The 23,145-nt window shown below is 40.3% G+C and overlaps 1 protein-coding gene across 2 annotated transcripts; it reads right to left on the bottom strand.

Annotated features, from left to right (window-relative positions):
- Positions 1 to 8,239: 8,239 nt before the first annotated feature.
- LOC131470342 (S-adenosylhomocysteine hydrolase-like protein 1) lies at positions 8,240 to 21,343 on the bottom strand. Of its 2 annotated transcripts, none has more exons than XM_058646104.1 (17): positions 20,971 to 21,343; positions 15,683 to 15,794; positions 15,164 to 15,301; positions 14,737 to 14,837; positions 14,499 to 14,601; positions 14,292 to 14,386; positions 13,985 to 14,091; positions 13,787 to 13,903; positions 13,614 to 13,677; positions 12,523 to 12,611; positions 12,362 to 12,432; positions 11,016 to 11,110; positions 10,834 to 10,932; positions 10,568 to 10,636; positions 10,367 to 10,445; positions 8,843 to 8,963; positions 8,240 to 8,743 (listed from the first exon to the last, which is right to left on the bottom strand). In XM_058646104.1, exons 1-17 carry the CDS (start codon positions 21,244 to 21,246, stop codon positions 8,737 to 8,739), a joined length of 1,743 nt encoding a protein of 580 aa, XP_058502087.1. In that variant the 5' UTR covers positions 21,247 to 21,343; the 3' UTR covers positions 8,240 to 8,736. The 2 variants fall into 2 exon arrangements, with proteins under 2 accessions (XP_058502087.1, XP_058502088.1); XM_058646105.1 differs by lacking the exon at positions 20,971 to 21,343 and adding an exon at positions 18,467 to 18,603.
- Between the last annotated feature and the right edge of the window lie 1,802 nt (positions 21,344 to 23,145).

The raw sequence follows: 23,145 nt of genomic DNA, 5'->3' as shown, positions 1-23,145 counted from the left end.
CTGTAGGTTTAAAAACGACTGACAGAGCAACAGTTATGACACGCCCGTTACAAAGGTGTTCAGTCAGTGTGACATGACATCAGTCAGTCTTAACAACACTGTATCTGTTTTCACAACAGTTCACATTTCAATTGCATGGAGACATTATTCATTCAGTTATATTATCTTCTCTGATAGTGGTTTATACACTTTTGGATCCTACCTACCTACCTACTTACCTACCTACCCTCTTACTTACTTACCTATTTAACCTCTTACCTACCTACATACCTACCTACCGACCTCTTACTTACCTGCCTATTTATCCTCTTACCTACCTACCTACCGTCTTACTTAACGTCTGACTTACTTAGCTACCTACTTACCGACCTACCTAGTACAGAATAAGTAACATAGTCATTGTAGGCACAGCAAACAACTAAACTGAGTACTGCTTTGACTTCATCATCAGTCAAACTCAACAATCACATACTCATATCAGTCAAAACATTCATCCATCAATAAAGTAACAACCTGCCCAGCTTTCCATCTTTCTTCTTTTGATCTAAATTGAATGAACCACACATTGATAAAAAAATACACAAAAGACCAACACACAATAACTACAGGTGTGTACAATCACCACAAAATACAAAGGTACTAGCACAATATCACACACAGCAACAACTATGAAGCTTTTATTTTACAGTAAGAAGTACAGCATAAATGTATGAATACACTTCCAATTAAGAAAATAACTGTGGTGGTGAGTGTAAGAGGAGCAGCAGCAGGAGGAAGAGGCTACTGCTGCTGCTGATGGTGATGATGGTGGTGGTGATGATGCTGCTGCTGCTGACCGTCTGCACCTCCTTCATAATGTATGTAGAGCAGGACAAAGGGTGAGCGGCTGGATTTCAGCATCAACTTTAAAAAGAGCCGTAACCTAAACCTGAGTCATCACACTGTGACAGGATGATGCCGCTTTTTCCACCTGCAATCTGCCCTAATAATTACTGACAGCAGGTAAATGAGCCGCAGGGACCTGAGCGCGACGCGCACGAGTCCACTATATAAAGAGCACCAGAGGAGAGAGAGAGAGAGAGGCTGAGGGAGACAGACACTGGGAGAGAGAGAGAGAGAGAGAGAGAGAGAGTGAGGGAGACAGAGACTGAGAGAGAGAGAGAGACTGAGGGAGACTGAGACTGAGAGAGAGAGAGAGAGCCCGGGGCCACACCCGGTGGATGTTGTCAGGTCGTTTTTGTATCAACTTAGAGGAACAGATGGATCCGTTTCTCTTTTATTCATTTGTTATCACTCTCTTTTTTATTTCAGGTTGACATGTTTTATGTGTAAAATGTACTTTAGTCAGTTCCGTCAATGATTGTATGTTTTAGGCCGCGTTTATCTGTTTATTTATCTCAAAAAGTAAAGGATTTGAGTGAATCTGTATAGGTTATGAGCCAAGAAGAGTGTGAGGAAATCTATAGTTAGTATAGTTTTTGTTCAGAATATAACACAATTCTAATGTAAGCAGCAAATCTTTACAACGAACTAACTCCCGACATCGTCGCCACTGCAGTGCGCGTCCTGTGCGTAAAGGCGCAAAGGAGACGTACTGTACGTATAGAAGGCGGCAGAAGTTGAGGGAGGAGGGCGGCATGGATTACTGCTCTGCCACTGGGTTTAAGACGCTTACCAACTAATTACGTGTCCAGTAGAAAATCCCCTGCCGTGAAGCGTAAACATGCAGAGAACTGGACTCATGGAGAGGTGCGAGTGCGTGTGTGTGTGTGTGTGGAGTATGTGGAGTAGCTGACTGAAAAAGAAGTTTAAAAACTGCTCACATCACCATCCTCCTCTTCATCATCATGATGATTCTCTGCTGTGGAGATTTTTCCTCTGCTGGATGCGCTCGGAGTCTCACTGGAGAAGTTTCCTCTTGTTGTTTTGAAGTGAGGATACAGGATGCGCAGTTAAGGTAAGAAGTCCTCGACTGCATCTGATTAAAAACGTAAGAAATGCGCTGCATGATAAATGCATGCAGCTCTGAGCTAGAACGATCAGCCTGTCTTCCATAATCCAAAAAGTGGACAATTGGAGTTTTTCTTTAATGAGTTTAAAATGTGAGGATTTTGTTCCACAAACAAAATGACATGAAGTGTAGTTTGCAATAATCAATAGACTCATTGATGACTAATTCATTAATCCAAAACTATTTCGATAATCGACAAATGTGAGTTTGAGAGGGTTCAGCTTCCTAAATGTGAATATACTCTGTTTTCTTTGAGTTTCGTTGGTTTGTGGACACACTTTTGAGGACATTGTCATTTTTAACAACAAACTGATTAATCTAAAAAAATAAAATAATTGACAGCCTTTATTTGCAGCCCTTACTGAATATAACATTTTGTTTAAGGGCCCAATTATATTTTATTTTCTATATTTGCCTATCCTTACACTCTGACAGAGTGAACAAGGTGGGACTCTCTCCCTCTCTCTCTATCTCTTTCTGTCTCGAGCTCTATTGATCTCTCCCGGAAACGGGAAGATGAGCCCTGCTTTGGGACCCATTTGGAGCATCTCAAAAATCACTTAGCGCATCATTCCCTGTGCTGCCAGAATCAATCTGAGCAGCAGCCTCGCTTCTTCACCAGGATCAGGAAGGCCACTCTCGTGGAGGTTTTAAAATCTCCCAATAACACTAAAACCATACAACAACAACAACAACAACAACAACAACACAGAGTAACTTTTAAAAGGATAGAACTCTTTGGAGATTTTCCCTCAAAGTCTTTGCATGGATTCAGAATGAAACAAGCATCAGTGATGATGCTGATGAAGATTATGATCATGTGATGATCTGATGTTCTTTCCCATGGCTGTGAGAACAGCGTTGGCGTTGACGTGCGGGGCCTGCACTTATATCTCCTCCTGTTCTGTGTATGGCACTGGTAGAATTCACTGTCACAGCAGATCTTCAGTGAATTACCATAGGGCCATAAACAGAGTAGAGACAGAACCACATGTCCACACAAAACATACAACAATAGAAAACGAGATGATTCAAACACCTTCTTTGCCCATTTTGGCACTAGCACATTTTTGCTTTTGTCTCTCCTTGTTTGAGCAATCATGTGTAGTGCCAATATGGGACAAGACAGACTCTCAGCTGCAAACACCAGCGTTAAGGTGAGTTTTTCTCAGATCGATTTGCACCAGCCCCTCTCAGATATCATCATCGGTTGCAACGGAGGCCCATGCTCTATCTCTGAGACGCTGGTCCGTGTAAACTGATCCCCCCCCCCCGACTGTCACACAGGTCTGGTGGTGTTGACTGGCGCTCTCTCCCACAGTGTTTGGCAATGGTAGAACTCACTCTGGTGGGCTGGAAGGATCCGGTGGTTCTAGACTTGCCAACAACTGACCGAGAGTTTTAACCAGTGTGTCCTCTACCATCATCCCAGGACACGACACAGGAGGACGAGGAGGAGGAGGAGGAGGAGGAGAAGGAGTTTGTCTGTAGAAAATAATAAAAGTGCCATTTTTATCAGCCAGTACATGTTGAGTAGTCAAATACATTTCCCCCCCTAACTGTCTACGTTACTCGTTACTACCAAATAAAATCAGAAGAAGAAGAGTTGGTGAATGGTCTGTATTTACACTCCACTTACACACCCTTCACACCTATTCACACAATGCCGTGAGGAGCAACACAGGGTTTAGTGTCTTGCCCAAGGACACATCGGCATGTAGACTAGTGTAGCCAGGAGTCTAACTCACAACCTTCCGTAAGTACAGTAAATATACTCCAACATCAACAAGATACTTGTACTTTTACTCAAGTGTCCCTTTACTGTACTTTACACAAGACTGCGTCTGAGAGGAATAACTAAGAAAACATGGCTGGAGAGTGTAATTCCTCTTTGTCCTGTCTCCCTCAGATATATGGTGTCCCTCAGGGTTTTCCATGGCTACACTTGGCTGATCATGACATCAAAACCCTGAGTGGTAATCTTAGACCTCAAACACTGAAGGTATGGACCCAAAGTGAGACCTTTGCCTACTGGGGCCTTAACCCATAAATCCATGCACAGACCATTAAGCACTGAGCTGACTATCATCCGCCCTGATCAATAAATCTATGCTGCTCATGTGTTTGGCTGTGAAAACAGGGTGTAGTTGTAAATCCACAGTGTTGCTGTGAGCAGCAGCAGCAGCAGCAGCAGCAGCAGCAGCTAAAACTGAGCTGATCCTGCGGGAGTTGAGGCTCAGCAACAGCACTTTTCATCAATTTTACAATACTAGCTTTACACTGTTGATCTCGCTCATGCAAATGTATGATTTTATGTCTTTGAAATGCTGTGATCTGTGGCCTTAATTTCTAGTGTGAGGGTAAGTCACACTAAATACTTGACATGACAAAATGCTGCATACACATTCCCTGTATTTTCTCGGGCCATAACTGACATCGTCAGGAAATGTCATCAAAATTGTTTCTTAACTTCTTGACTTTTTAAGGTTCTGCAGCAGAAATGAAGCAGAAAAGTGGATCTTAAATGAATGTCTGACATTTATTTATACAATTTTAAGAAAGTTGTGACTTTAAGTATTTATACTTAATATTGTGCTTTTGTTACTTACTTACGTACTAGAAATCAGCCATGACAGGGGCATATACAGTCAAATCTGTGTAAAATGATGCATTAAAATATGTAGATGTTGGACTTCGCAGATGAAAGTTTCAAAACGTTGCCAGAGAAGTCAGCCATGACAGGCACATATACAGTCAAATCTGCATCTACATTAAAATATGTAGATGCAGTGCACTCTTTTATTTATCTATACATTTTAAAGAATACACTTAAGCAGTGGGGAAATGACACAACGTTATTAAGTTTGGCAAAGAAAAAAAGAAGAAGAGCAGCAGGAGGACAAAGAGGATTAGAGGCAGAGACAAGAAGAAAATCTGCTCACACACCATTAGCTGCAGTTTTAACAAACACACGGTAAATTCAGAGCAGACTCGTCACCACTGCTGTATCTGTTACAGGAGGATCAGAGCCATCACACGCTGATATGTGTTCATCATGTTTCACTTTACATGTGATCAGAGTCCATTATGGCCGACAGTAGAGGATGTGAGGTTAAGTGGTGCCAGTGGAAAGGGGGAGAGAGGGGGAGAGAGAGGAGAGAGAGAGGAGAGGAGCCGACTACGCACTGACAGCTGGCACGAGTGATTAGACCTGGTAGTGATTCAGAGAAGGGCATCAAAGCTCTTTAGGGTGAATCCCTCAACACACACACACACACACACACACACACTAACCCATCCATCCATTATCTACCGCTTTATCCTCCAGGCAAATGTCTAACTCTAAACTTAACCTCATCACAATTCAAATCTTAACCCTAAACCTAACCAGTTCGCCAGTAATGAGGTTCTGACTCATTAGGACCAGGTTTTGGTCCCCCATAAGGACTGCTGGTCCTCACAAGGTCACTGTTTATGACAGAAAATGTCCTAAAGAGGTCATAAAAACACACACAGATGACATGATGAAGTGAATGGATCTCGTCATGAATGTCTTTACACTCATGGCTGTGTATGTGTGAGTGTCTCAGCTGCTCATTTACAGTGAGCCTGTAGTTCTTGTCACATTAAAGGTGTATTTCACACAAACCTCAACAGTAAGGTGAGTGATGTCAGTTCATGCCTTCAACAAACTTCTAAAAACACGTTTTTGCACGTTTAGCCTTCCTGGTTTCACAGTAACTGCATTTTATGAAACTGTCAAACGTGAGTAAACGACTAAAAAGACCTGACCCTAATCCCCCTGCACAGCCAGGAATAAAGGTATAACCACTTATGTACAGTATATATTATGTAAGTAAATTCATTTCACAGTGTGGAGGTTTTTCTCTGTTCTATGAGATTTGTTTTTGAATGTTTGTTGATTTTAATGCCCTGTACAGCACATTTTTTTAACTGCTTAACTTTATTAATAAAGCCTTACTTACTTACTTATTTACTTCACGTGTGATTATTTTACACAGACCAGGTGAACGTCACCTGCTCTGATGCTTTTGTTGTCATTGTGGTAAAACGAAAGTCAGGAAATAAGACTTTGTAAAAACAGCTATTACAGACATTTCTAACTGACGCCGTATGTCATGTTTAAAAATAAGCACAACATATATCATGACGTCAAAATGTGACGCAAGACATGTTTTATTAGACACCAGTTAAAGGTCCAGTATGTAACATTTAGGAGGATTTGAAGAGACTACCCATAATTATATTTGTACACAAGTAAGTAAGTGAATAATAGCTTTAAAATACAAATAATGAGGTTTCTGTAGCATTAGATTAAGCCTTTTATATGCACTAAAGTGGAAATCACTGATGTGTTTGGGCAAAGGAGGTGGTCAGTGTGCAGACTGACCATTAGATGTCACTAATTCTTACACACTGGACCTTTACTATCTTTAAATTTCAATGTTTGACGCAAAACAACAACAACGTTTAGTAATTAAAAATATTTTTATATTCAAGTTTAAAGTCAACTCGCAACACCTCCCTTTAGGAAGAACTGAGGAGGATTTCGTTTAATTTAAATTCCGAAATATACATGAAATTTTGGAATTTACCTTTATTTTGCTGACCTAGAGAAATACAGTGTGCTGTTCGACGAGGACCTTCATCTTGGTACAAACACACATGAACACAGGGAGGCTCTGGATTACAGTAATCCAGGAACAGAGTGGTATTTTTAGTTCTTCATGTTCAGAGACAGACAGGATGCAACAATCGAGGAAAACAGATAATGATTGTTATATGATCGGCTGGATTTTCTGAGAAGAGAGTTAATTATGTAGCAGCAGGAACCTGAAGTAAAGCTGACGCTCGACTGCAAGTATCACACATCAACAGTTCTGTGAACACATCTCAGATAAAACACAGCTCGCAGCTAAAGTAAAAGTATGACAGCCTATGATACAAATGAAACGATCAAATGACTTTATAATGCATTACATTTGACAACATTGCAACAAGCAGAAGAACATTCATTCGTTCATTTGTTTTCTTCTCTATTTCACATCAGAATCAACAACAATATTATAATAAACATGTCTCAAATATTACATCACACTGTAATATCACGACAAGTTTGTTAAGTTTAGTCACCCATGTCTTGTTTTCATATGCACTTCCTGTTTTATTTTGTATTCACCTTTTCCCTCTCATTTCAGACCCTGACTTCCTCCCCTTGTGTGATTTCCCGCCACGGTGATTGTCTGCCCCACCCCTGATTGTATTCACCTGTTACCACTTCCTTCCTGCTTAAATAGTCCTGGTCTTCCTCTGTCATGTCGCCAATTCATGTTGTTTGGTCCATGAGTTACGTCGTCAAGTTTTCATATCAAGTTATTCATGTTTCCCTGGTCTAGTTTAATCGAATTGAGATTTGTTTGATCCTCCTGAAGAGTGCCTTATGTTAATGGTTTTTGATCCTCCTAGTGAGCGTTTTTTGTTTATGTTCTTATTAAGTAAACTTTACATTGACTTTGAGTCGTGCATTTGAGTCCTCCAGTCTCGCGTCTAAAAGCATAACACACACATCTCATTTATATTCTTTCAATAACTGTTTGCCTGTTTTATGGTGTTTCACAAGTGGAACCCATTAAAGTCATATTTCACACTCAAGCTCAGTTTGGACATTTTGTTATTATTTATGAGATAATGTCCCACACAGGCCCTAATATGCTTATATCTGATGTGTCATTATTGTAAATGATCAACTGACACAAAATCTGACACTACTCTTATTTCCTAAACTCTTAAAATGGACAAGAACAACAACAACAGAAGAGGAAAATAGATTTTAAAAACTGTTTACGTCACTATATGACTTAGGACTTGTCTTACTTAAATGATTCCCATAAAGGTAAATATCATTACATTGTGGTGAAGACATATTTTAAGCAAGTTGAGGTTTAGATTAATATCTTAGACAAGGGACTAATCCATTTTGAGTGTTGACATATGGGTTGTTGGATATTCTGAGGCTTAAAATGGTGATATATTATGACACTAATGCTCTTCTGCCCTCTAGTGGGAGGAAACTGTCACGTAAAGGTGAAACTCTACAACATTACTGCCTCCTTCTGCATTTACCATCCATAACCTATGTACTTTATGTCCCTCACCTACAGCTTCTTAAACTTAAATAATAGAAACAGAGACAAACACACATGGAGAGACTTTGAAAAGGCAATTGAAAATATTGTTTTATTTATAATGACCCAGTACAATTATCTTCCTTAATACATGTAGTATGTAATTTAAGGTGAATTAAAATAAATTAAATCAGGATTATAGGACTGAGATATTAAACCATGGTAAGTGTCTAGATGCATTTCTTCCTTAATGGCAAATAATCAACAGATAATCAGCTGATAAACTCTACTTATATCTATGTTATTGACTGCTGTTTCTCTGACAATGTTATTTGTCATACCTCAGTCAGTTCTGGAATCACAACAATCACATTCTCTACGTTTATTGTAAAACCAGGACGATTGTGACGCGCGCAACAGATACAGATGCACAAACACAGAAAAAGAAAGGCAGTCTTTTTCAGAAAGTCCAGCACTGTTACAGCTCAGCTGTGTTCAGACTCTAGGGGCGCCAGTGCTCCGTGGATAGGATGATGTCACGTCTGAGGAGCTTCTGTTCTTCACGTTTATGTCCATAACTTAATACCTGTTTGAAAAAAAAGAAGATATACATACAAGATAGCACACTGGAAAGCAAACATTTGTATTACTGTAACAGTGTGTGTGTGTGTGTGTGTGTGTGGACCTGTAGTATGTGGGTTTAAAGGGCCCCTGTTTGCTGATGCCCAGGTACTTGGCCTGATCATCGGTCAGTTCAGTGAGGTGACCGTCAAATGTGGCCAGGTGAAGACCAGCCACGTATTCATCTGAAAATGAAATTTATATAAATGTAGGTTGTCTTGTTTTGATGCGTCTTTAAAGAACAGTAAAGAGATAGTTCAGGGTCTTTGAGGTGTGGTTGTATGAGGTATGAGGACCCAGACGCTGGCTCTCACACTGCCTGTCACTAAAATGACACTAACATGTCACTAACATGCCACTAACATGCCACTAACATGTCACTAACATGTCACTAACATGACACTAACCTGTCACTAACATGCCACTAACATGCCACTAACATGACACTAACCTGTCACTAACATGCCACTAACATGTCACTAACATGCCACTAACATGTCACTAACATGTCACTAACATGCCCCACTAACATGTCACTAACATGCCACTAACATGTCACTTACATGCCACTAACATGCTACTAACATGTCACTAACATGCCACTAACATGTCACTAACATGCTACTAACATGCCACTAACATGTCACTAACATGCCACTAACATGTCACTAACATGCATCTAACATGTCACTAACATGCCACTAACATGTCACTAACATGACACTAACATGCCACTAACATGACACTAACATGTCACTAACATGCCACTAACATGCCACTAACATGTCACTAACATGCCACTAACATGTCACTAACATGCCACTAACATGCATCTAACATGTCACTAACATGTCACTAACATGCCACTAACATGCCACTAACATGTCACTAACATGCCACTAACATGCCACTAACATGACACTCACTAACATGTCACTAACATGTCACTAACATGCCATTAACAGTCACTAACATGTCACTAACATGCCACTAACATGCCACTAACATGACACTCACTAACATGTCACTAACATGCCACTAACATGTCACTAACATGCCACTAACATGTCACTAACATGCCACTAACATGCATCTAACATGTCACTAACATGCCACTAACATGCCACTAACATGTCACTAACATGCCACTAACATGCCACTAACATGACACTCACTAACATGTCACTAACATGTCACTAACATGCCATTAACAGTCACTAACATGTCACTAACATGCCACTAACATGCCACTAACATGACACTCACTAACATGTCACTAACATGTCACTAACATGCCATTAACATGTCACTAACATGTCACTGACATGCCACTAACATGTGAGCTAAAACACACATTTGCTCTATGGGGTTTGGTGTCTGAGAGTGAGTGGTTTCTAAACTTCCTTTTGTTAAGTGGCATGGCAGCCATGTTATCAGTGAGGGTGAGAGTTTGGGTCACAGGCTGGTTCATGGCAGTGCACTTAGCAAGGAAGTCAGTGTTGAAAAACTTTTTAAAAAACAAACAAAAAAACTGAACTATCCCATTAAATGTAATGTTTGTTTTGGGGTTTTTAAGCAGAGGACTTGCCCATCTTCTTTGGCAGCAGGTAGACATCTTGTTTGTATCGTCCTTGTGGAGCGTTGTGCAGCTCTATAAGAGCCAGAGCCTGGAACACAGCATGAACACATGACTACACACACCCTAATGCTGGTGTTTTAAACACAACTGGAGAAGAATAAACACATGAACAGTGTGTTCATTCAATTAAATGCCCAAGAATGATCACACCTGAGTTGTCGCAGTGATGGAAAGGACACACGAGGGAACTGTGGAGCAGCTCAGGTTCAGCAAACGACCCTGTGAGAGAAAAATAAAATAAATTTAAATCTTTGCACATACACTGAAACAGGATAATGCACAGAGAGCAACTCATGGGACAGTGTAGCATTAGCCCCCTCAGATCTGAAAAAAATGTTTTTGTGTGTGTTGTCCATTGGTGGTGGTGGTGTGTAGTATTAATAACGACATTGATGCTAACAGCGGCATCACCTGACCTTGGCCAGCAGGACGATTCTCCTGCCATCAGGCCAGATGACGTGGTCCACATGAGGCCGCACACGCTCCCACCTCAGCTCTGCAGTCTGCAAACTCACCTGAGAGCGAATGATTTACACACACATGCATGAACACACAGGTGAACATACATGGTAGAAATACAATTTTTATTTTCATTTACCAAATCTATCTCCGAGTTGGAGTGTCCCATGTTGCAGATGATGCAGCCATTTTTCATTCTGTCCAGATGTTCCCTCCTCACCACGTTTCTATTGCCTGCAGAGAAATGAGGATTACACGAAACAGAGTGGAAATACAATATAAACACTGACATGTAACGAAGATGGATGGACACTAACATGACTAACACAGTACAGAGGTTCGCAATTATTTGGGCCTTACCCCCAATGGGATGCACCATAAGGGGGTGGGTCATAAGGTTTTTGATTTTAACAGGGTAATAATATTGATGTAAAATGAACTCAGCATTTCATTAATTTTTGTGAGGAAAAACTATATTTTCTGTGAATACATGAATCATTTACTCAGTCATTTTTGTACCACTTATTTTACATTTACTTTTGTCTGGGGTAAAGTCTCCTTGCACTAATTATTTAGCGGTCAATACATTTCCTGTGTTCTTACCTTACTGTATCTGCTAATAATAAAAAAATGAAAAAAAAATAAAATAGAAATACTATAGAAACTTTATTTAAATCATACTAGAATGAGGGTGTTAGCGGATGTGGACAACTGCAGTATTCATAAACTAACAGAGCAAACAGGCTGGATAACAATACCAAAGAATAATAATAAAAATAAAATTAAAATGAATAAATAATACATTTAAAAAAAGTGCAAAACATCGGTTTCGTTCTAATTTGCGGTTTTATTTTGAAACTTGCATTCTTCTCCTGTTTCAGCTTCATTGACTTCCTGTCATTGATCCATGCCCACCAGCTTGATGACACGCCCCCTCTTGATTACTCTCACCTGTGTTCTATTAGCCACACCTACACTATTTAGTCTCCTCCATCATTCATTCTACTCTAATCTGCTTGTGTTACATTTGATGATGGGAACTCTGGGTCATGATTGTTTGTTTGTTTGTTTGTTGTGATGTTTTAAAAAAGTTGGTTTCAGTTTACACTGGTTTAGGGAATCCAGTCTCAGAGTCTGGATTATAAAGGAAAAATAATCAGATATTTAGTGATATCTACATAAAATAATCTACTCTGAAGGGTTTTTCAAAATGCTTCCACTGCCACAGTGAACTAGATTACTGCAGCTTCTGCTCTGAAAGTTCAACCTATAATCATTTCTCCAGTAGTTCCTCTGGGAATAAGGTAGATATTTATATCAGGAGCCAGGTCAGTTTTGTAGAGGCCAGCATTTTTGACCACCATTTATTTTACAGCATCTTTTTGTTTTGTGAGTTTTGATGATAACAGAAGGTTACACATGTTCTCCAACATGTGATGGCTGCAACTTGTACCTTTTAATATTCCCTTTTGAGAGAACTGTTACCTGTACAGGTGATGACCATGTCCACGTGTCTGATCACATCGCTCAGTTTAATCACTCTGAAGCCGTCCATGCTAAAAAGGAGGAAAAGAATAGAGAAAAGAGTTCATTGTTTTCATGTTTGGCTACAATTTAAGCTGAATAAACACTTCCTTCACTCATACCAGGCCTGAAGGGCACAAATAGGATCCACTTCTGTGACGTACACGATGGCACCTAGTGCTTTAACAGCAGTGCAGCAACCTTTGCCAACCTCCAAAGTAAAAGAAGAAGTAGAGTTATTAAATTCAATGCCATGCCTTTCAAACTCCAGTGTAGATCCTCTATCTGGACTAATGTGAAATTAAAAAAACAATGCGATCTCTATGACCAAGGTCATAGGTCATAGACAGGCACACAAACAGAGAAGAGAAGGAAGTGATACTGTCTTGTGTGTGTGTGTGTTTCTATAGTACTTCCGGTTGATGTTTCTGTATTTTGTATATTTATTTAATGTAGTGTTACTTGTTTAGACTTCAGCCAGGAAATTTGGAGCTGTAAGGCGAAGGAAAGAGCAGCAGCTGCCATGAGTACACGCAGGCACATCATCGTCAGGCAGTTGTTCAGGTGGGGATCGCTTGTTATGGGCGGAGCACATATTTTTAGTATTGGAGGATCAATCCCGAAAAGCCAAGATCATGGTTGTGATTAGTTTTATTTTATTTTTTTTTACTTTTTGCTTCTCCCTCTCTAGGGGTCGCCACAGTATTTGATTTGAAAATACGATTGTGAACTCTGTTTAGTTTTAGCATGAGTATTTTTTTAGAATGATCATTTTTAGCATTAGGCTTCACTTCTGAGACTTGTGATATCTGCTTCTTGGAGCTGTACCAAACTGTCTCGCTTTACTTGCACTGTGCGCTGCTTCCTCCTCGCCCGTCTGTGTTGTATCGCCCTGTGCAACATGGGAATGTCAAAATAAAACACTGCTGTCCTGAGTGAGTCACACAGAGGGAGAAGTGTGGTACTGATATGCTTAATCAGTGTTTTCATTACCTTGGGCTTTTAGTTGTTTCTGGTTTCCTGTTTTCTGTTCCCAGTGTTGGAGATATTTTTCTGTTTTCTTTTGATATGTTTTGCCATTTTGTGTTTTTGATTTAAAGACTGTTAATTTTCACTCTTCATTTTTATAACAACTGAACGTCTGTGTATATCTAGGAGTTCAGCACTACAGTGCGTTCTCTTAAAAAGAGAACACACTTATCTTTTGACTCACCTCACCATACCCACACACCACCACCTGTTTTCCTCCAAACATGATGTCAGTAGTTCGCTTTAACCTGAAAGCAGAGATAAACAGGGTAGAACAGAGTCAGGTGTCCGCTCTGTGCTGCACCAGTGTGATCAGCTGTTTAACATCACAACATCACAGCATCACAGCATCCTCACCCGTCCAGTAAGGACTCCTTGCAGCAGTACAGGTTGTCAAATTTCTGCTTGGTCACTGAGTCGTTCACATTGATGGCTGGTACACACAGTTTGCCGGCCTTTGACAGCTGGTACAAGCTGAGGCACAGAGACACACATGTGAGCTGGAGAACAACAACTGTGAGAAAGATCTTTTTGAGGTTTGGTGAGAAAACAAACCGATGGACGCCGGTCACACTCTCCTCCACGATGCCTTTGATCCTTTTAAATACACTCGGGTACTTCTTATACATCCAGTGGGTCAAGTCACCTCCATCATCCAGAATCTGACCAGAGTCAAAAAGTTAGATTATCTACTGAGATCAGAAATGAGCCGTATATGTGATATGCACATCAAAAACAGTAGATAAGATAATTGACTTAAATGTTCCTTTGACTTAAGATAAGATAACCCTTTATTTGTTCCAAAAGGAAGATAAAAGTGATGTCTGCACATGTGTGTGTTGTTGTTTGGACTTTACAGCACCATGTTGGGCTGCCAGTTCTTAGCACCAACACATTGGTCAATGCACCACCAGAAGTCGTCCTCTGATTCTCCTCTCCATGCAAACACAGAGACGCCTGAGAGGCAACGAGAGGAGGAGGAACATGTGACGATCAAAAGAGAAAGTGAGGAAGGACAAAAAGCAGAGTCGGGGTCAGGAGGAGGAGGAGGAGAAGCAGCTGGTTGTACCTCCTTCAGCCAGAGCAGCAGCAACAGCGTTCTGGGTGGAGAAGATGTTACAAGCTGCCCAGCGACACTGAGCTCCCAACACACACAGAGTCTCAATCAACACCTGCAACACAGTGACATGTTTAACAAAACTAATGGTTAAAAATTGACCATCCAAGGCTGTGTGTGTGTGTGTGTGTGTGTGTGTGTGTGTGTGTGTGTGTGTGTGTGTGTGTGTGTGTGTGTGTGTGGCACTGACCGCTGTCTGGGCAGTGATGTGTGTGCAGCCCACAACTTTGGCTCCAGCCAGAGGTTTCTCGCCACCTGCTCTTTTCCTCAGGACCATCAACGCTGGCATTTCTAAATGTCACGTTAGACACGAGGACACATCAGTGAGTCATGATGGCACAAATATTTTGGGTTTTTCATTTCACATGCCCAATTTATCTTCTCTTCCCCCCTCTGTTTATTTTCGTCTCCTGTCTCGTCACAGACAAGTTATCAGTCAGTATTTGTGCACATTTTCTGAAACCTCACGTATTCCCATTTACAAATCATAAATATATGCATTAAATCATTTTTGTGACAGTTATCGTTACAATATTATTATAGACTGCAACAATGTTGGTGAGGATAAAGATGACAGTAAAGTTTCTTGCTGGTCCACGTGTCTCATTTTATTTTACCTTGCAGAGCAATTTCTATCTCTTTGCGTCCAAAATCCGCCTGCTTGATGTTTTTGATGCAGAAGTCAGAAAGGCCCTTGGAATTCTTCTGAATCCTGTCTTTTGGAGAAGACTCATCCTCTGAGCTTTCACTGCCCACTGCAACACAGAAAGAAACAAGCATCAGCTGATATAATATGACAATATGATTTGCTGTTAAATGACTGTAGTTGTGTTGTTTCTGGTGCCACATTTGGGATCAGGCTTTTCTCTGGGAGTCATTTCTTTTTGCATAATCTCTGCTGGTGACTGACATGTTTTTGAACGGCTCACAGAGCCGATTAGAACCAAATTAAAGCGACTTCATTCTTCACAGGACCTTTCATTTTAATAAAGCTTTAGCTGGAGGAGAAAGCACCAAGGCTAATCCTCAGGGCCTGTAGTCGCTGGGATCACAACCACTGTTTCTATATCAAAGACATGTGATCAGACTTAAAAGCATGTGTGTGTGTGTGTGTGTGTGTTTGCATGTTTCCTTACCTGAACTGAAGCTATCAGTAGACGACTGTGAGATGGAGCGAGACAGAGAGCGACGGGCTGTCTTGGTGGGAAGTTTGTTGAATTCCTTTTTCTGGTCACTGAACTGTATTTGCTGTGGAGGACACAGATACACAGAATAATAGATTATGAGTGAAACAGACACAGCAGATTTTCTTCTAAGCGTCCACCTCCCTGTTTTATGGCATGCCTCGGTCATAAATCTCTTTCTGGACTCATTACTGCATCTATTGCTGTCTCACCATCCAGTGTGGTTCTATGAAGGCTGGGCTTCTGTCGCAGGAGTCCCACTTGGCCATGTTTGCTGACTGAATGCCAAGTCTGACTCTGCTGCCTGAGCCTTGAAGTCTAGCGCCTAAAAATGGGGGATTACCTCTTTGTGTGCTTGTGTTTGTTCACACACAAACCCAGACACACCCTCATTCTGACTAAACCTCCAAAAATACACATATAGTATACAGTTGCTGAAACTAAAATAGTTAATGAAATTATTAACAATAATACAAATGTGTAGTATCACGTCAAGTTTGTTAAGTTTAGTCACTCATGTCTTATTTTCATATGCACTTCCTGTTTTATTTTGTATTCACCTTTCCCCGCCCCGCCCCTGATTGCTTTCACCTGTTACCTCTTACTTCCTGCATAAATAGTCCTGGTCTTCCTCTGTCATGTCGCCAGTTCGTATTGAGTTATGTCGTCAAGTTGTTTCATAGCAAGTTATTCAAGTTTCCCTGGTTTAGTTTACTCGTGTTGAGATTTGTTTTATCCTCCTGATAAAACAATGAGCGCCTTTTGTTAATGTTTTTGATCCTCCTTGTGAGCGTTCTTGTTTATATAAACTTTACATTGACTTTGAGTTGTGCATTTGAGTCCTCCAGTCTCGTGTCTAAAAGCATAACAACATTTTACAGACGTAGTTTGAAAGATGTGGGAATTGCCAGACAGGTCTAATATAATAATACATGTTTTGGGATCACAGGTCTCTTTAGAGTTCCTCTCTCTAGAAAGTGCAACGCTATCATTTCTTGAGTGATCCTTATCCATCCCATTTTCACAGCAGGTGTCAATTATCAAATTAAATTTGGCTTAGTGTCATGTTCAACTTCTTCAGTTTCGGGCTGCATGCTGGTTCACACTGTCCTGACTTGGATGAATGGAACACAGCCGTTTGTTAATGTGATAATTAACACCTGTGATTTTCTTGCTGAAACGTGTTAAAATGGCTGCTATGAAAAGGACTCACTGTGTAAGATTATAGAATGTATGACCTGAGAAGATATTCTGTTAAAAAACATATTTCAAATAACTACTTTGGATTTATTCATTTATTCAACACTGTGGGAATACTATTATGACTGAGGACTCAATTGATGTTTCATTCTCTACAGCATTAGACAATAATAAATGTTAATTTGGTTAACATTTGATTTGCACCAGAAAAGACAGTCAGTGGCAGAGAAAACTAAGTGTGGAAATTCCCACAGCATCAGTGAAAACTATACATGACACTTGATATAAGATATCTGCACTGTTGCACAGTGGTGAAGCAAGCTTCATGTTTGAAATCCTGGAACAAAAATAAAGAGCACATCACACATATTTATTTATATATTATATATTTACCACTTTTGTGGACAGACCTGCTTAGCAAACGAGCTACAGTTCTGACAATGCTAACAGGCGAAACAGTGATCAATTAGCAATCCAGCTAATTAGCTAGATCGGTGCTAAGTAGCTAGATTGACCTATAAGAGTTCAACTAAACTCGGGGTCTCATACTCAAATGACCTGAGGCCTCTTTACATGTCCACCCTGTCACAGCCAAACATGAGTTAATATCATATAACTTTAGGCAATTCAAATATGTTTGAAATGCAGTCGTTCAGCTTCACCTTGAATCCCTTTGCTAACATAAGATGCACCTTGTGTTTATTAAATAATGACATTAGTAAAAGGATGTCCACCTTATCATCAATCATCCCATGACAGGTTGTACATGTGCATAGATTTTTTTCAGTTAATACAACAAACAGTTTTCTCCTACTGTGCTGTAGGCGAAAAGGGCAACTTTTTGGTCATAGTGGTTTTAGTAACTGACTGATCTCTCTAATCTCTCTCCTCCTTTACCCCTACAAGTGTTTTATGGCCAACATTGTCAATAAGAATTTGTTCTTAATGCTTTGCCTGTTAGTTGTAGGCAACTTGAGGTATACCTGGAGTGTATGAATGGAATGTTAAAGAGAGATTGGTTTTAAATGTAACTTTTCCATTAATCACTTGAATTCATTCTTACAATGAATACAATATAGACACGTGAGTAAGAGCAGCATGCTGTTACTCAAGTTGCTGCTTAAACGTTAACACAAACAGACATTAAGCTGTGACCTGGAACCGTGTGAAAGTTAACTTAATGGTCTGTCACAGGGTTGGCAAAGTATATTCCGGTTAGCTACTGTAAAAGTAGAATAAAAGCTAATAATCAAGGGACAGAAGGGTTCAATATTTATCTATTTAGTTTCCTCTTTTTATTATTTATAGATATATTATTTCGAGATCCTCTTAGATACCATTTGGGCTTTGATTTCAATTAAATAGCCATACAAAACTTAGTTTCCTTTGCATTTGCCTCTGCTTTTAGAAAAAAAAGGAAAACAATCATAGTTGTAGAAGTTATGGGCATCATATTCAATCACTCCAATCAAACAGCTTAGCTTCTAATTCCGCACTGTAATACACTTCAAAATAAAACAAAACAAAAAGGGATACCTTGATACAGATGGACTGCACTGTCTCCTCATCCTTGGCTTTAGTTATGTTCACTAGACTGTACACTTTCTTCATGCTTTCATGCAGGGTGTTCCCACAGTGACGACCTTACAGAGCTGCAAGCTGACCAACTGATTCACACTGTTCAACTTAATTATACAGTTCCCAGAGTGACGCTTACGCCACACCCACTCGCAGGAAAAAGCCAGGTGACAGGTGGAAGGAAACGGTGAATAAATGAGTCTTTGTGAAGCTTTACAAGTGAAAGAGTTGTGAGGTCTGTCAAGAGTTACTCAAGGCCACACACACACACACACACACATATATGTGTATGTATATATACTGTATAGTAAAGTGCACTGCAGGGTTAACATTCAATAGACTGCACAGACATACATTGTGCATCCATTTGTGAGTGAGAGAAAGAAGGGGGCAGCTATAGCATGAGAAGAAGAAGAATCAGCAGAGCGAAGTAAACACACCATACAGATGCATTCTGGGACACAAAGGGCAGCTTAGGTTTCTTATAATAAATCCGAGGATAGAGCTGCAGTGTCACAGTTAGTGCTGCTCACTAAATGACCAAACCAACTCTGCTGCGTTAGACACACGTCGCTGATTTCACACATCGTCATAATCCATTATCCATCCATTTTCTACCGCTTCATCCTCCACATGGTGATATATATAAGTGGAAATCAGTGTGAAAAGGCAGTTGTCTATATATAAGGCCTTTTGTGATTATGATGTCATTGTGACGTCGTTTGTGTAATCTTGGCAAAAAGCTATAATGGACTGGCCATACACACACACACACACACACACACAAGAGGCCATGTTTAACTGCACGCTGTGGAAAGTTACCAGACCAGACAGGGAGAGTGTGGCGAGAGATGCTCACATGCATTATGGGAAATGTGGGATTCAGTGACTTTGGAGTCCGTAGAAAAAGCAGAATATCTCACCGTCTGCTGCTTCAGTGTTCACGTTAAATATTACAAACTGAAATCTGTAGTACGTTACTTTTAAACGTCCTTTACATTGAAACCATTGTTAAAGGAGGTCACATGACTAGTGGCCCAGAGATATTCATATGCTGTACACAGGAAGTGATTGATTTTACGTCAAGACAGATGGAGGCAATAGCAACATTGAGCTGGTAAAGTGAGACGACTGCAAACAGGTGGGAGTTTGACTGAAAATGCAGATACATCAATGAAAAGTTTCAGAAGTGAATTCTACTGCTCAAAAATACCCGCTCTCAGTAGTTTGACAGGATAAACACTTCCCCGCCTCCGCCCGCCTCCGCCTGCCTCTGCACTGCCACACATGTATACACATAAACACTCTCTCAGTCAGGTGTGATAGGATTCAGTATACAAATAAAGTTTTATTTACACCGGGCCTGTGGCGTCGCTGCTGCGTGCAGCGGCTGCTCGTGTGTCTCCTCACATCACCAGTATGATTATCACTCTAGTTTCTGGTTCATCTTTGACGTACATGGACATGCATACAGACGTAGTCTGACCTTCACCTGATATAAATATTACAGCTGCTTAAATTGTGTTAAACAATATAATACTTCTGTTTTTCTTTGCCTCACAGCGAGAGGTTTGCTGGTTCAAGTTCCACTCCAAGCCTTTCCGTGTGGAGTTTGCAAGTTCTTCCTGTGTGCGCGTGGGTTTTCTCCAGGTTCTCCGGTTTTCTCTGGTTAATTGATCACTCAATACTTCCCTCAGGTGTGAACATGTGAGTGAATGATTGTTCCTCTCTATATGTGTCCCTGTGATGGACTGGCGACCAGCAGCCCCGTTACCCTTCATGAATGAATGAATGAATGTATTCAGAAATTAAAAACATGACGGAATGCAGCAGTGACGCACATGCTACACGTGCGGTGTGAACCCGGTGTTACATTATTTCAGTTCATGAAAACCAAAAAGAGACAGCATCAACATCAATCAAAGTTACAAAGTTCTCGGACCCTAAATATTTCACCAAAAGTTACACACTGCAGCTTTAAGTGTTTTGCAAGTCACTAAAAAAATTGGTTCAGAAATGTAGTTTAAAGGCTTTATACAACTTCTTTTTCACATCTAAAACAGTACTTTCCAAAACAAATAAACTGATTTTAGCTCAATCAGTGAGAATTTATGGTGATTTTCATATTTTTCCCTATTGCATAATAGGTGCTCTGGATGTATAAGGATGGCAGGTTGTATTTAATTTAAAGAGCTATATACGTAGATAGTCACTTAGGAAACTTAAAATACCTGATACATAAATGTGGGAAATAAAAGATGTGAGTAAATTAAAGGATAACAGAAGGGTTAAAAATCCTTTTCTGTGTTTTTGGGACAGAATGATTAAAGGGTTCAATATGCATTTGCGTGTGCAAGTCAAACATTGATCGAGGCCGGTACATAGTAGCTCAAATCACTAAGTAATGACCTGAGTATATGCAGATTCACGCTGCCACAGAGTTTAGCTGAGTTCTCGCTCACCATGTCAGTCTTCAGAGCCTCAGTGACCTGCTCATCTGTCCCAGATGTCTCTGTGTTGTCTCTGTCCTGACCCTCAGAAGCCCTCCTGCTCTCTGCCGCCTTCAGCATCCGCAGCAGGTCCGGGCTTATTTTCACTGCCTGATCATTGGTACCAGGCTCATCCTCCCTCCTCCTGCCATTCAGCACAGCTCCTTCCTCCATGTGAGGGTCAGGTGAATCATAAGGTGGTGGCTGGTCCTCAAAAGAGGACGCTGTGTGCTCCTTTTCCTCCGCCATGTCTCCTCTGGCAGCCAGAAATGAAGTGATCTGACAGGTTGCTGCTTACACAGCCCACATCGTGCTGCCTCCTGCGTGCTGTGTGTTTTCACTCCAAACAGCAGCAGTTCCTTGGCTCTTTTGACTGAACGTGAAGTAGACAATTAGTGTGGGGTGTAGTGTGTACAGGAAAAACACTGATATGAGTTGATAGAGGGATTTGAAACCTGTAAATGTAGGAACTCAACCTGAGTGGAACCAAAGTGTCACGTATGGAGATATAGATCTTCATACAGTCATTTGTATGAAAAGTCTTGGATTTGTGCAAATTTTTTTTAGAAGCACAAATATGTGTAGAATTTTGCAGCTGCTCCTTTATGTGTGTGTTGTCTTTGATAACACAACTAACAAAGACATAAATGCATCGCAAAGCAAGGCTTACATTTTAAACAAACAGGCATGTTTACATAAAACTAAACCTGCATCAACAGTGGCCCTATATGCCGACTGACCACCTCTGCCTTTGAAGACGTTGCTAGGGTAAACAACAATTATGCAAAACAAAAACCATTGATGTAACTCTCAAAAAATGCTCTGTTCTTTTACCTACTTTTTAGAGAACAGTGGTCCTCTATTATTTTCTGTCATGCCCCCCCCAGAGGACAGAAATGTTTTTACGCCCCCGTAATTGAAATACTGTTGAGAACCTGATATTTTTTATTTATTTATCTGTATAAACCACTGTATGAGTTGTCCTGCCCTGCCTGTCACGCCCCCCCGCCCCACTATTTGAGAAGTATACTGCTTTATTATAACCCTGTACTTAACTATTTCACTATTATTTATTTTTGTTTCTTTTGTTTTCTAAGTTGTATTTGTTATTAATCATTCTTTAATCCTTCCCTTTTTAAAATGTCCATTCTTCTTTTATAGCTGTGAAGCACATTATATGACCAATGTGTACGATGATGTGCCATAAAAATTTTTTCTGAATATATAGAAAGAAAATCAGCCTTGAAACAAATGTTGGAGCCCATATGAACTCTGAAAATGTTTTTTTTTCCCTGCTGTTATCACTTTTAATGTTCATAATGCCCATTAATAGATATTTTTATTAATAATTCTTGTGTAAATTATAATTTAATTTAATAATATTCTATTCATTAAGAGGATATAATCAAAAGGAGATAATCTTGTAAAAGGGCTCAAATTTTAACAAACAGTGATTACACACACGCACACACACACACACAGTCAGATAACCATGACCTTCAGTGTTTCACCCAAAATATTTGATGTTTGTTGCAGTTGATGTGTGCAGCAGCATCAGCAGCAGCAGCAGCAGCAGCAGCAGGTTTCAGAATCAACGACAGCGTTAACGCTTTTTTGTTCCACCAGAGGGCACTGCAGCGCCACAGCTGTCCACAGCAGTTTTTCCCACAGCTGAGACAGAGACAGCCTCTGTCCTTTCTTCTCAGAGAGTGAGGACTGCACTGTGGGAGGATTTGTAGTTAAATTCCTGTTTCTGGCTCTGACAGAAACCAGCGGAGGGTTGTGACAAACACAGTCCAGTAGGAGGACACTCCACTGTCCCCCCTCCTCACTTTCTCTGTTCCCCATGTGTGCTCAGAGCAGGAATTTGTGACACTTGTGTTAAAATGAGAGGAGGATAATAAGATTACACTGAGAGACTAGTGGGACTTTTACCAGGATCATTTGAAGGTGTACGCGTTTAGACTAATATTGAACTTCTTTTAATGAATGTTTTGCATGACTGTATGTTCACAAATAGCAATAATATTTCTTTTCATTGATTTCATTGGTCTTTTGGTGGTGGACAGGTTTTACAGGGAGCAGGTTACATGCAACATGAAAGAAAAAACCCAAATCCATACAGTAGAGGCCACTAAGGTGCGTCCA

The sequence above is a fragment of the Solea solea genome, chromosome 12, assembly GCF_958295425.1.
Source record: "Solea solea chromosome 12, fSolSol10.1, whole genome shotgun sequence".
NCBI classification, from domain to species: domain Eukaryota; kingdom Metazoa; phylum Chordata; class Actinopteri; order Pleuronectiformes; family Soleidae; genus Solea; species Solea solea.
The sequence above is the reverse complement of the archived record's forward strand: the minus strand, read 5'-3'. Positions and strand labels throughout refer to the sequence as shown.